Source organism: Dipodomys spectabilis, unplaced genomic scaffold (genome assembly GCF_019054845.1).
Source record: "Dipodomys spectabilis isolate Male_0828 unplaced genomic scaffold, ASM1905484v1 ptg000066l, whole genome shotgun sequence".
Classification (NCBI taxonomy): domain Eukaryota; kingdom Metazoa; phylum Chordata; class Mammalia; order Rodentia; family Heteromyidae; genus Dipodomys; species Dipodomys spectabilis.
The window spans coordinates 8,507,062-8,520,668 of NW_024870743.1; the positions used below are offsets into that span (position 1 = coordinate 8,507,062).

The 13,607-nt window shown below is 36.5% G+C and overlaps 1 protein-coding gene across 1 annotated transcript in view; it reads right to left on the reverse strand.

The window, feature by feature from the left end:
- Nbas (NBAS subunit of NRZ tethering complex) overlaps nt 1-13,607 on the reverse strand; it is a 306,644-nt gene that overhangs the window by 175,203 nt on the left and 117,834 nt on the right. The window contains exons 24-26 of the mRNA XM_042680768.1: nt 8,055-8,240; nt 7,413-7,586; nt 917-1,050 (exon numbers count right to left, since the gene is read on the reverse strand). Coding sequence (XP_042536702.1) covers nt 917-1,050; nt 7,413-7,586; nt 8,055-8,240 — 494 coding nt within the window. The remainder of the gene's footprint in view (nt 1-916; nt 1,051-7,412; nt 7,587-8,054; nt 8,241-13,607) is intronic.

Below are 13,607 nucleotides of genomic sequence, written 5' to 3' on the forward strand. Positions count from 1 at the left end.
ACAGGTGAAGCTATGCTTGGGAACATGGAGACCACCACGGAAGTCCAACCTTGACTGGAAAAGGTAAGTAAGTGCTAGGATAGGACTTTGCCACCGTACAATTACCCTTTTCCTATTAACCTTGAACTGTGACTATGTCTGTTTGAATAATTATTTCACAGCGGACTGTAAAACTGGTTCATTAGAAAATAAAGATTGCCTTCACGTGAGAAGCAAGAGAAGACACAAGCAAAAGAAAAAGAGCAAAGGGAAAAAGAAAACTGAAAGTAAGGAGGGACTTCTTCTCTAAACATCTGATTGAACAAATGAAGAAACTGGAGACAAATGGAGCAACGTGGCTGATAACAATGGACTGGACCAGTCCACGGACTTCCCATTCAGTGCTCCTTCAAGGCTCCTCTCCAAGGGGGAAATTTATAGGATGTACCAGATTTCAAAGCAAGATCAAAGGAAAATGACTGCTACCTGACCCTGCATGTAACTTAGTAAGCCAAAAGCATATCCTATAAATTTCTATTTAAACATAAAAGTACTTTTAAAATCATATGCATTCATCTATCAGTACTTCATTACAAGGAAGGTTATACAGCCAGATATGTGGCTCTATGGTACTTGTCTAATATGTGTAAGGCTCCGACACTTCAATATATCAATAAATGAGTACATGAATGAATGTCACTCTAGACTACAGCGCTTCAGATCTTATTTTATTTTGGGGTTTTTTTTTGTTTATTTGTTCATTGTAGTTCTACAGATCAAACTCAAGGCCTCAGGTATGTTAGGAAAATGCCCTACCAGTGAACTGTAACCCCCAACTGCACTGTCAATGAACATCTGGAAAAGCAGTATTTTTATTTAAGTGTTAGAATAAAGGACACAGTAAGATTAATCTACTCCTATCTACTGTATATCTCACCCATATCCGCGTTGTGGCAGACATTCTAAGATGTCATAACAGAGAGAGAGCTGGTCATTCCGTTCACAGTTATAGATGCACTCTAGTGCTACTGCCATCAGCTGGTCCTGATCTGGAATAATTTTTTGCTGCAGCTAGAGAAAATAAAGCATGTGGTATTAAACATCAATAGACTTACAGTCAGCTATCTCATATCCCAGAACCATGTCACCAGAATATTAAACAGAGCAATTAATAAGCTGTGGAAACAAATCTTGATTGTTCTTTAGCTTACAGACTTTTGGAGTATTTAATAATTCTAAATGAAATCACATTTTAATTAGAGAATCAGCCAAAAAACATAACTTGTAACCCATAAGCTATGCCATCTGCTACAAACAAACTCTTCAATTTATGACCCATAAGATAAAGTAGAAAGGAAAATCACAGTGAATTAAAAACACTATTCATTAAAAATAACATCAAAAATCACCTTACAGCTAAATTCGGTGTTTCAATTACAAAATACATATAATTCCTTAACTAATGGTCAAAAATATTAGAAACTATTATTTGTTCAGCATACACTATTATGCAATTAACTACAAAGTATTTCTAAGAAAGAACAACTGTAATGTAATAATACACAGAACACACAATTTCTGATGAAAATGGCTGCTTTGGGCTACTTTCTAAATAAAATACTTATTTCCCATTGCACAGATTCCTACTCTTGAAGTATTTTTCTGAGATACAAAAATAACCAATTGATACCTTATTTTTCTAACCTACAAGACCAAGGCATTAACAATATTTTCCTAAGAAGACTATCACGAGGAGTAATTAATACATGAGTATGAAGTCTGAAAGTTATTTCTTAAAGCTGTTTTTGACAGCAAAGTAAGTTTAAGATAATTTCTATAACAATGATCTACTTCATTTTAATAGACATTTGTCAATAAGCACAAATAGAAAAGTGACAGGAAATATGCCTAACAAAGACATTTTCTTAGTAGAAAATAATCAAATCCATAAATTTAAAAAATATTCTTAAGGTTACCAGGGAAATAAAGCTTTCTGAAGCAGTTGACCTTCTTAAAGCAGTTATATAAATGTCTTCAAGGTATTAAGAAAAACATAATGTCATTAGTTTGGCACTGACATTTTTACAAAGATCTATCCGATATTCAAAGTGACAAGTGGGTAAAATAAACATAAGCAAGGCAGAATAAAAATTAACACTATTAGAAATTAGTTTTTTTTTTAAATTTTAGGGAGGGATAGTAAGGGAAAAACAAAGGAGGGGTAACAATGCTCAATAGGAAATGTACTCATTACTTATGTAACTGTAACCGCTCTGGTACAGTATCTTAACAATAAAAAAAATTACATCTTCTGAAAAGTCCCTATTTAGCTTATTTGCCAGTTAATTAGGTTGTTTATTCTTTCAAGACTTAATTTCTTTAACTCTCTGTATATTTTAGGTATCAGGCCTCTGTTTCATGTGTAGCTGGCCAAGATCTCCCATACTGTAGGCTTGAGGCACTGACAGTTCAAATGCTGTGCTCAAAATAACAGTAAATGTCCAGTCCACTGTCTGCAGAGTCTAAATCAGGCAACCCAGGCTTTGGACATTCCACAAAGGCTCCAGCTATATAAAGACTAGAAGAGATTGGGAGGAATCGCAGCAATAAAGAAAAAGGATGAAAACACTGAGTTTCATGAGGACAGCTTGGGAACCATTTGAAACAGAAGACAAAATCCTGATGTCTTATGTGATCTCCTCCTTTGTATCTTATCCTCCAAGACATTAAGAAGTTACTTTAGAGTTCAATGTCCTGCAGTTTGTACTTGATTATATATGCCCCAAACCTTACGTGGAAAACCTTACAAGTACCCTTCTGCCAATCTAATTTTAGTTTTTGGTGGGGTTTTTTTGCTTTTTGGGTTTTTGGTTTTTGTTTTTTTCTGCCAAGCTTGGGGCTGAACTTTGGGTCTGGGTGCTGTCCCTGAGCTTCTTTTGCTCAAGGCAAATGCTCTACCACTTGAGCCACAGCACTACTCCCAGCTTTTTTGAGTAGTTTGTTAGAGATGAGTCTCACAGAGTTTCCTGCCCAGGCTGGTTTCTAACTGCAATACTCAGATCTAATCCTCCTGAGTAACTAGGATTACAGGCATGAGCTACCGGTACCCAGCTGGTTTTTTATTTTTTAATTCTATTTAAGTCGGGATCTTGCTGTGATGCCCAGGTTAGACCCTAGCATTTCAAGCAATATTTCTGCCTCAGCCTCTTAAGCAACTGGAACAAGAAGTGCCCACAACCATGCCTCCTTCAACTCACACTTTTTATCCCACGAATTACTTAATCTATACAAAGTTTTATTTTACAGAAATTAAATTACATTTACTACTCAACATATGTGGAAAATGATTCCAGGACCTTGAAGATACCAATATCCATAGAAGCTCAACCACACCATACATGAAACTTTCTGTTGTAAGCTAATAAGATTTAGAAATGTATTTGTTAGTATAGTATGACATAGTAGTCTAAGCTATATGATAGAGACATCATGGTTTCCATTATATTATATATAATATGCATGATTTGTCACAGATCAAAAGTATATTCTTTTTGAAAACGAGTGATATATAATTAATGCTCCCAGTAAAACCTAGTAAAGCAAATAAATGTAATCAAAAGATGCTGAGTACCGTGAGACCCAGTTTCATTCATTTATTCATTCATTCATTTTTCATGACAAGACATACTGAATAAGTGTTCTCTGCTATCATCGTGCTAGTCTCTGGCAATGTGGAAACCAATGAAATGCAAAAGAGATATGAAAATACATATATATGTGTGTGTGTGTGTGTGTGTGTGTGTGTGTGTGTGTGTGTGTGTGTGTGTGTGTGTGTGTGTGTGTGTGTATACATACATTTGTGTGTGTGTCTGTGTGTGTGTGTGTGTGTGTGTGTGTATATATATATATATATATATATATATATACACACACACACACACATGAAGCAAAGGAAAAGAGAAAATTGTAAACAAATTAATTCCAATGCACATTGATAAGGGCCATAATAAGTCAAGTACAAAATCCTGCTGAGGGGCATCTGGATTGATTCAATATCTTAACTATGGTAAACAATACTGCAAGGAACATGGTTGTTCTGGTAGCTTTAGTGTGGTCTTATTTGTGGTCTATTGGATAAATTCCCAGGATTGGAATTACTGGGTCAAAGGGAAGCTCAGTATGGAGGAAATTCCAAAGTGCTTGAACAAGTTTACAGTCCCACCAATAGTGCAGTAGTGTTCCCTTTTGGCCATATCCCCATTGGATTTCTTCATATTGACCACTCTAACAAAGGTGAGGTAAAATCTCAATGTTACTTTAATTTGCATTACTTTTATGGTCAGAGATGTTGAACATTTCCTCATGTGTCTATTAGCAATTCTTACTTCTTATATTGAGAAGTCTCTCTTTAAGTCTTTATCCCATTTATTAACTGGGTTATTTTGTCTTTGAGGGTTTATTTGGGGTGGAGGGTAATTTTTTGAGCTCTAAGTAATTTTAGATATAAGGCCCTTGTCTGACACATAGCTAATAAAACTCTTCTCCCATTCTATTGGCCTTCTATTTATTTCATTAAAATGAAATTGCACCATTAATAAATGGAAAGAGTTGGAAAAAATTATATTAAGCAAAGTAAACCAGTCCCAAAAAAATATATGTTGCATGGTTTCCCTCAGTTGTGGCAACTAGAAAATACCTATAAATCCACAAGTAAACACAGTGGATGGTAAAAGACAAAAAAAATACATTTGGACATAATAAATTATACATGACTTTAGACATTCACAAAGTGAGACCCAAGGAGGATAGTCTTAGGAGAAGATAACAAAGATTCAATAGCTAGGGGCATATGATCATATAAAATGATGTTTATCAAAATGAACTCCAAGAACTCCTTGTTTATTTTTCTCCTTTGTCACTTTTTTATTTCTGTACCCCGTCTTGCATGTAAGTTTATCTGCTATGGGGAGGATCGGGGGAGCACAGAAATGATGGGACACAGTGTGAACAAATGCAGCAGTGATATTCATTACACACTATATTGAAAATGAACTATACAACTTGTTGGGGATGGGGGATCAGAAGGGAAAAACAGAGAAAATGAGGGAGGAGATGATACTGTTCAAAAAGAAAAATACTCAATGCCTGACTTATGTAACTGTGACCCCTCTGTACATCACCTTTATACTAATATGATTTTTTTTTAAATCATGAAAGGAAGAAAGAAAATGGAAACAAAGGCCCATCTAGGGCATTCTAGAGAGACCAACACTGACCAGGGGGCAGTGGTAAGCCACTGGAAACTTTACCATAAATCACAACATGCTCAAATTCGTTCTGCATGAAGATGATCCGGAGACAAACAGGATATGTTAGAAAGAAAGAGTGGAACAACTCTGTTCTCTCCTTCATGTTCACATATTTCAACCAAGGCAAATGGCTATATGTTTTATTCAAAGGTATATGCTAAATTGACAAGTAAAAACAACAAAGAGTTGATTGTATACAAAGGATTTACAGGATTCTGCAAGGAAGATGTATCTCAAACAAAATTACTACATAGAATTTAAAGTCACTTCCTTCTTCCTCATAAAACATTCATATGCAATCCATCCTGTTTCTCACCAACTACTCTGCTGCCATAAGCACTCCTTAGGCTCAAGGAAACCACCCAAATTCAACACCTCATACTAAGTGCAAAGTGATTATGAGAAAATGGAAATGTTTGAATAACCAATGAGAAGCTAAACTTCTGACAGATGGTCCTTTTAGATGCGGGGGGGAAAAAAATGTCTAAAAGTTAGCAATTCTATCCTGTTTTGACTCTACTGGTCTATAACCACATATTTTCATGGAGGTTGCATTAATAACAAAGGTGAGTATAAGGAAATTCTCCATCAAAATTTAAAACTGAAAGACCTGGATTATCTATAGCTTGCCCTCAGTCTAATGTTCTCAACATTACCACAATCAGTGTTTCAAGTGGACTGAGCCGTCCTGCTCAGTCCCTCCAATGAACTGGGAACTACAATTGCCTGAAACAGTGTGATATGGGCATGTTTGTGTGTTTACCTTCTAACTTGGAATTGCTAAGTTAAGCTTGCCCATTAAGACTATTTATATCAATACTTAAGGACATAATTACCAGTAAAATTTGTTCTCAAAACATTTTACATTTTACAAACTGTCTTAAAATGGTTCTCAAAACATATCAGTTTTTACATACTGTCTTAAGATAAACATAATAACATAACTTCTAACTTTCCTTACATTGGTGAAGGTGTGTTTGGCCATGGTTAAACAGTTTTAACAATGCCAAATATGGTTGTACTTTACAAAATGACTTTCAAATTTGTACTCTTCAGAAATACAAAGTAATACAGTACACTTATACAATGATAAGTTATTAGGAATAATTACAAGATACCCTTTTGAAAACCTAATGATTTTCATAAACTACTTAAAGGGCCTCAAGATAGAAACCTTCCTTCTTCTATAGGTGTCAGCATAAATACAATGACTTGCCAGGCACCAGTGGCTTGTGCCTGTAATCCAGCTACTCAGAAGGCTGAGATCTGAGGATTGCGGTTCAAAGACAGCCTAGGTAAGAAAGACTATCAGACTCTTATCTCCAATTAACCACTAGTAAACCAGATGTAGCACTATGGCTCAAGTAATAGAGTGCTCGCGTTGAGCTGAGGAGCTGAGGGACAGCACCTAGACCAGAGTTCACACCCCACAACCGACAAAAAAAAATCAATAAATCAGTAAATCAATAAACCCAGGTTCTTCTATCTCCTATATAATTAAAGATGACCATCTAATCATTTTATATCACAATTTTCCTTTCCTTTAATATTACGTTAGTTATCTACCTCATATGATTACTAAAAGAATTACAGTTAGGGCTAGGAAGGTGGCTCAGTGGTAGAGCACTTGCCTTGCATGCATGAGGCCCTGAGTTCAATTCCTCAAGACCACATAAGCAAAAAGAAAAAAGCCGGAAGTGGCGCTGTGGCTCAAGTGGCAGAGCACTAGCCTTGAGGTGAAGAGCTGAGGGACAGCGCCCAGGCCCAGAATTTAGGCCCCATAACCGGACCCAAAAAAAAAAAAAGAATTACAGTTAACACTTGTATAGTACCTATAATAGTAAGAATATCTAGAAACTGTTAGTCTTCTTATATTGATAATGTCCAACATATAGGAGACAGTAAACAAACTAGAATAAATGAGACAAAATTAACATTACCTTATAAACTTTTGATATAAACAGTGGACTATGCTGTTGAAAATTCTGAAAGAATAAAATGATAGCCACTTTTTTTCTGGTGACAGGAAAATTATTCTCAAAGACTATAATGAAAGTTTAGTAATTAAGCCTTTCTATACAGAAAAAAATACAAAGAATTTTAAGAAATTAAGTTTCTACTTACGTCTGGTTTGGAATGCTGAAATATCTTCAGGGGAAATTTTAAGTCTGTTTTAGCTAAAGTTACTAAATATTCTTTCAAGAGCTCACTAGCCACACCGGGAGACTGTTTCTCACAACGATGAAGAAAGGGAACCATCCACTGGTAGGCACTTGTCACATATTTGTCCTCAGAACACTGAAAGTATAATTAAGCAAAACAAACAAGCATTAAATTAAATTAAAAACCATTTTATAGCCGACACATCCTAACATTCACAGACAGACAGACTATGTGAAGCAATGAAGCTCCACACTTTCTACAATCCACTCTGCAGTTCATCATGGACACGTAGACCGGCAGTCAGAGGAGAATGTGCCACCACCCACCTATGGCAAGGGCTGCAGCAACAATACTGCTGCGCCAACATGGGGTCCCAAATGGCTCACGCCCAGATCTAGAAATCACATACTACTAGCTACTATTGAGCCATGGGGTCCTCCAGTGTGACAAGGACCGTAATACTTTTTTTTGCAAAGTCTCAAGAAACTTCATTCAGTTACTTACTTTTCACACTTGTAAAATATTTCATTTTGGTTTGAGACACATATTAATCAAGTCCATAGGGAAAAAAATACATGAGAAGAAAGTTGAAACTAAACCTACACTATTCATCAGTAATCTCAGTTTTTCAATGTCTTTCATCTGCTGGAGTTCTTTCAAGGTCAGTGTTAAGTCACACCCGGCTTCATAAACTAGTGTTTCCAGTGTCACCAAGTCATCACACAGAACTAGCAAACCAGGAATCTGCCGCTCCATTCCAAGTCTAACAAGCGACAACGCACAGTCAACCTAAAATTGAAAAGTGACAGTAAGTCTGTGGGTATTATACATTGCTAATACATTGAAAGGAAAAGCTCTCAGTACATTATCTAATACTAATAACATATATGTAAAACTCCATTACCAATAACATACTTTTATTTACTACAAAAATCTTTAACAGTTCTTCACCAAATATATCAAACTGTTTCAAAGAAATCAATCAACAACAAATACTGAGGAAAATAAAGGAAGAGGTGACACTTTTCAAAAAGAAATACTCATTACCTAACCTATGAAACTGTAACCCTCTGGTACATCACCTTTACACCAAAAAGTAAATTTTTAAAAAAAAGATCTTTTATATTGTATATATATTTATCTGAATTAAGGAAGGGAAGGGGAACAACAAAATGGTAAGACAAAGGACAAAGAGTGAACCAATGCAACAGCGATACAAGACAATATATTGGAAATGAACTTTACAACTTGTGGGGGTAGGGAGGGCGAGAAAGTGAGAGAAAAGCAAGAGAGGAGATAATGATGTTTGAAAAGAACTGTACTCACTACCAAATATATGTAACTAACCCCCTGTACATAACCTTGACAATAAAAAAAATTGTTAAAGATTTTGGCAAAAAAAAAAAGATTTTGACAACTACAAATATTGTAAGTAAAGATATGAAGAAGACAACCATCTTAAATTTATAAAGCCTAACAGTGAACAATACAGTTCTATATATACTTCTCCATTTAGTGCTTACAACATTATATTAATAGAGAAAAGAATAACAGGTAGAGACAAAAGCAAATTAACCCTACTTTCGCTATAATGCTCTGCTCCAAAAAGAATTATCTATTCCCCTAGTTTTTCTACTCCTCCCCTTTCAGAAAGCATTCAATAAAAATTTGCTCAATAACTCTTATACAACTATTGTCAGCTGGAGCAACTCTAATACTTAGGTCTACCAAATTAAGTGGATGATTTTAATCTAAATGCTCAATAGACTGCCATTCATCCCTGGTTCCCAGTCAAATTTATGAAGTGCCATATTCTGTAGCTGAAAATAAGCCATTAGGTCTTCACTGATCACTTGTGATACTACCCCTCACCCTTTTGCTCCTAGACCAACAACTGTTCATGGAGGGCCTATTGTGACCTAACACCACTCCAAATTTCCACCTCAGAAGGAAAAACGATGGATGACTCAATGATCGCACAGGCTGAGTTAACAGCTGTGTCTGACTGGCATCCAGAGAGAAAGAGGGGGTGCTTAGTCCAACCCTAGGACATCCTAGTTTAGTCCAGAAGAAAGAACACTAACGTGGGCCCTAAAGAAGAAAAACTATTAATTAAGGGAATTTCACAATTAGGGGAAGAAAAGCTTGCAGGGTAGAAGCATACTGCACTATCAAAAGTACAACCAGATCCAGGGAGACAGAAGATGGGAAGTGATGTGAACATGGCTGAAGGAACAGGAAGAGGCCAAATGATAAAAATATGCTTCACTAAGATAAACTTCATCATTAACCCTAAAACACAGCACTATTTAAAGTTATCCAAAGAGCCACATGTTGAATATATTTACACTCTCTGGAAGAATACTTGGTATTTCCTGAATGATGAATTGATGTGAATAGTCTGGATTGAAAGTAGGTAGCCCAGTCAGTTCTCAATGAAATAACTCTTAGACCAATCAGTTCTTAGAGGAATGCTAACAGAAATACATTGAGGACCCACACTCATTAATTTGTGTGCTTATTCATTGAGTAAATAGTCATTGAACATTCCCTATGTAGGGGCAGTAATGAGATGTAAACAGAGGCAGTATAGAAGAAGACAGGAGAAGGAAAACAATCAGGAGGAAGAATTTATGACATCTGGTCAGACTAAATGAAGGAGAAGGAGTCTAGATTCATGGCTAGGATTGGCGATGCTGCTTCTGGAGGAGCATATGGAATACCTACCTGCTCAGAGATCCAACTGTAGATTCCAAACCAGAAACTAAAATCTGGAAATAAAGTTAAGGTACCAGGCTGGAGATGGTATTTTGAAATCATCAGCACATAACTCATAGAGCAGTATTTGGAAAGAAAATCTGAGCTGGCCACACTTGTGCACAATATTAATAATAACAACTGTATCCTGGGGAATAATGATAAGGGACAAGCCAAAGAAAATAATACCCCTCAGGAATGGACTGAAATGAATGGCTAAGACCAGGACAGAAAAAAATTGAATTGTTGTCACAGGAAGAAGTTTCAGGAAATAAGCAGTAAATAGTATTATTAAAGGGCTAGGTCCCAGTGACTATACCCATTTAAGAGGCTGAGATCAGAGGTTCTCAGAAGCCAGCCTAAGCAAAACAGCCTACACAAGACACTTTCCAATTAACCAACAACAACCAAAACAAAAAACCAAAAAAAAAAAAAAAAAAAAAAAAAAACAGTGAAGTGTGACAGAAGTTGTAATGTGGCAACTGTGAGTGAAAATGCTGAACCAGAGTGCCAGGCTCCAGACCTGCACATACATATTTGGGCACATGCGTGTGCATGTGCACACATGCACATGCACACACACACACACACACACACACAGTGTCAAAGGACAAAATGCTGAGCCAGAAATTAAGGGAATGCAGGTGTCAATGGCTTACACCTGTAATCTTCACTACTAAGGAGGCTGAGATCTGAGGATTGTGACTGAAAGCCAGCCAAGGCAGGAAAGTCCATTTTATTTACCTCCAATAAACTCAAACAAACAGAAATGGTGCTGTGGCTCAAATGGCACTGCATTAGCCTTGAGCACAAAAAGGCTCAGGAACAGCGTTCAGGTTTTGAGTTCAAGCCCCAGGACCAGCAAAAAGAAAAAGGAAAACAGAAAAAGAAGAAAAAAAAATACACTGAGAGGTGGGTAGCTATGCTAGTCTCTCTAAGATCAGGCTTCACAGCATGGCAGGAGCAGCCAGACTCTGGGGAGAGGAGGAGTAAACTAAACTTGAGAAAGTGATGACCATGAGCAAAGGAACTATTTCTATATAGAACAGTGATAGGAACAGAGCTGAAACACAAGCCAGGAAGAATATAACTCTAGTTTACTTTTCCATAGTTACAATGAAGAGGCTTAAACTTTCTGTGCTCTCAGGGAAGTGAGCAACAGACCCAGTAATGAAAGCAGAGAAAATAGATAAGTGATAAAGCAATCTCAGTCAAGAAATGCCTCTTCTAGAAGTCAGAAAAGGTGCAGATAAAAGGAAGTTCTGAGTTCTTTCAATGAGACACAAAGCAGAACCATTTTCTGAATACTGAGCAATGCAGTGGAGGGCTAGGGGTAGAGGAGAAGGAAAAAGGGGAAACAGTCCCGTAACACACAGGGAAAATGCCAGCAACAGTTAAGCCAGTTAAATCCCAACCAAGTCCCAAGACAACAACAGGACTCACACACAAAGAGAAATGAGTTCTCCAATAAGAAGACTGGTGCAAATAAGTATAACAGACATAAAGTACAAGTAGGTAATGCAGAGGCAAACCGAAGATTCCTGGTAATACTTCATCAAATGTTTTTACCATAGTACCTAGTTAGTATAATTTGTGTCTGAAATGACACTTTTATTTCCATAATAACTTTAAAAAGCCATCTCAGTTGAATTTTCAGAAAACAAAACCATAACATACAACTCTATGCAAGTGAATTTCAATGCACAACACATTAGTAATTTGTATTTGTTGTCTTCCTAAATACTCAAGAAAAAATGCAATGTACTGAAACTTCAAATAAACATAGACTCTAGTGCAATAACGTAGCATTACACTACATGCCCCAAGCCTATTGTGGGTAAAATGCACCATGATAAATATTTTCTTCAGCCAAAACAGGTTTTGCTGAAGGCATTTATAGGCACTAAGGAAAAAGAACTCCCATATCAATTAAATCTCTAAACATGAAAAAGATTAAAAAAAATACATCAAATATTACTTTGATTGCAGTGTAAGTGACATGAAACATCAATGCTTTACATGAAGCTTAAAATGGAAGAGATGGAGAAGAATGCAAGCCAAGTAAATAGAGCCCACAAAGTCTCATAATTTTCTCTAATTTTGAAAAAAAAAAATTCTAGATATCTAGGGGTTATTGTTTGATTGCTAAAATATTCAACTTCAGAAATATCTACAGTTTGGTTTCTGATGGATTTTTTTTCAGGCAACTTTGGGTTCAAAGTAGAATGGATCAGAAAGCAGAGTTCCTGCATGTCTCCTGCCCTCACCTCATACCACAGGCAGCCCCCATCACCAGCATCCCTCTCAGGGTAGCAGAGACGCTACATGTGATCAGCTAATCACATAGACTCATCACTGTCAAAGTCCACAGTTAACATCAGGAGTCACTGTTGGAGGTAAAAGTTTGATTGGTTTTGATAATTGTGTAATGAGATGTACCAACCTTGGAGATGAACTTCATTGGGCCCTAGTAATTGCGTAATTATACATATCCACCATTTCATAACATAAATAGTTTATTGCCCTACAAATGACCTGCACTGTCTATTCAGCCCTACACCCTTGGCAATTACTGTCTCCACAGTTTAATCTCCAGATTGCATTTATAGGGATGAATCACACACCTATGTAGCCATTTCATAGCTGCATCTTTTGCTTAGAAATATATACTCAAGATTCCTCCCATGTCTTTCCTGGTCTGATAGCTCATTTGTTTTCAGTCTGCTGAAATAATACACCATTGTCTAGATGTATCACAGTTGATCCACTCACTTCTAGAAAGGCATCTTGGTTCCTTAGTTATAGCAAATGTACTGCTCAGACAAACAAAATGTTACTACTTAGGAAAACTTAAAGGAGGATGGGACTGCCATGGAAACTCTACTATACTTTTTTTTTCCAGCTCTGTATTTTCTGTTTATGTGGTACTGAGGAGTCGAACCCAGGGCCTCATAGATGCAAGGCAAGCACTCTACCACTGAGCCACCTTCCCAGCCTCTACTATACTTTCTACCCAATTTTGCTATAAACCTAATCTCTTAAAAATACATAGAGTACAGAAAAATAGCTTTTAAAGTTATGTTTTATGCTTCACTTCAGTATGTCACTTTTTTCTTTTTCTTACTATTATTTGCTTGACTTGAAATCTGACTAGAAAATGGTGAAATACTGAAAATCAAGAAGCCGCACTAATCTATTTTAAGTGGACACAAAGGTTGCCCAGAACTTTTCACAGACACGAAAGATTTTTAAAGTTTCCATACTCATTAGCAGTAGAACCAGGTGAAAATCCATTTTTAAAATGTATTCAAATGCACAAGCAGACACTGACACACTTTCCTCTGATTCTCATAAAGCTCTATATAGAGTAGCTGGATTATAGGTGTGACCACTACATTC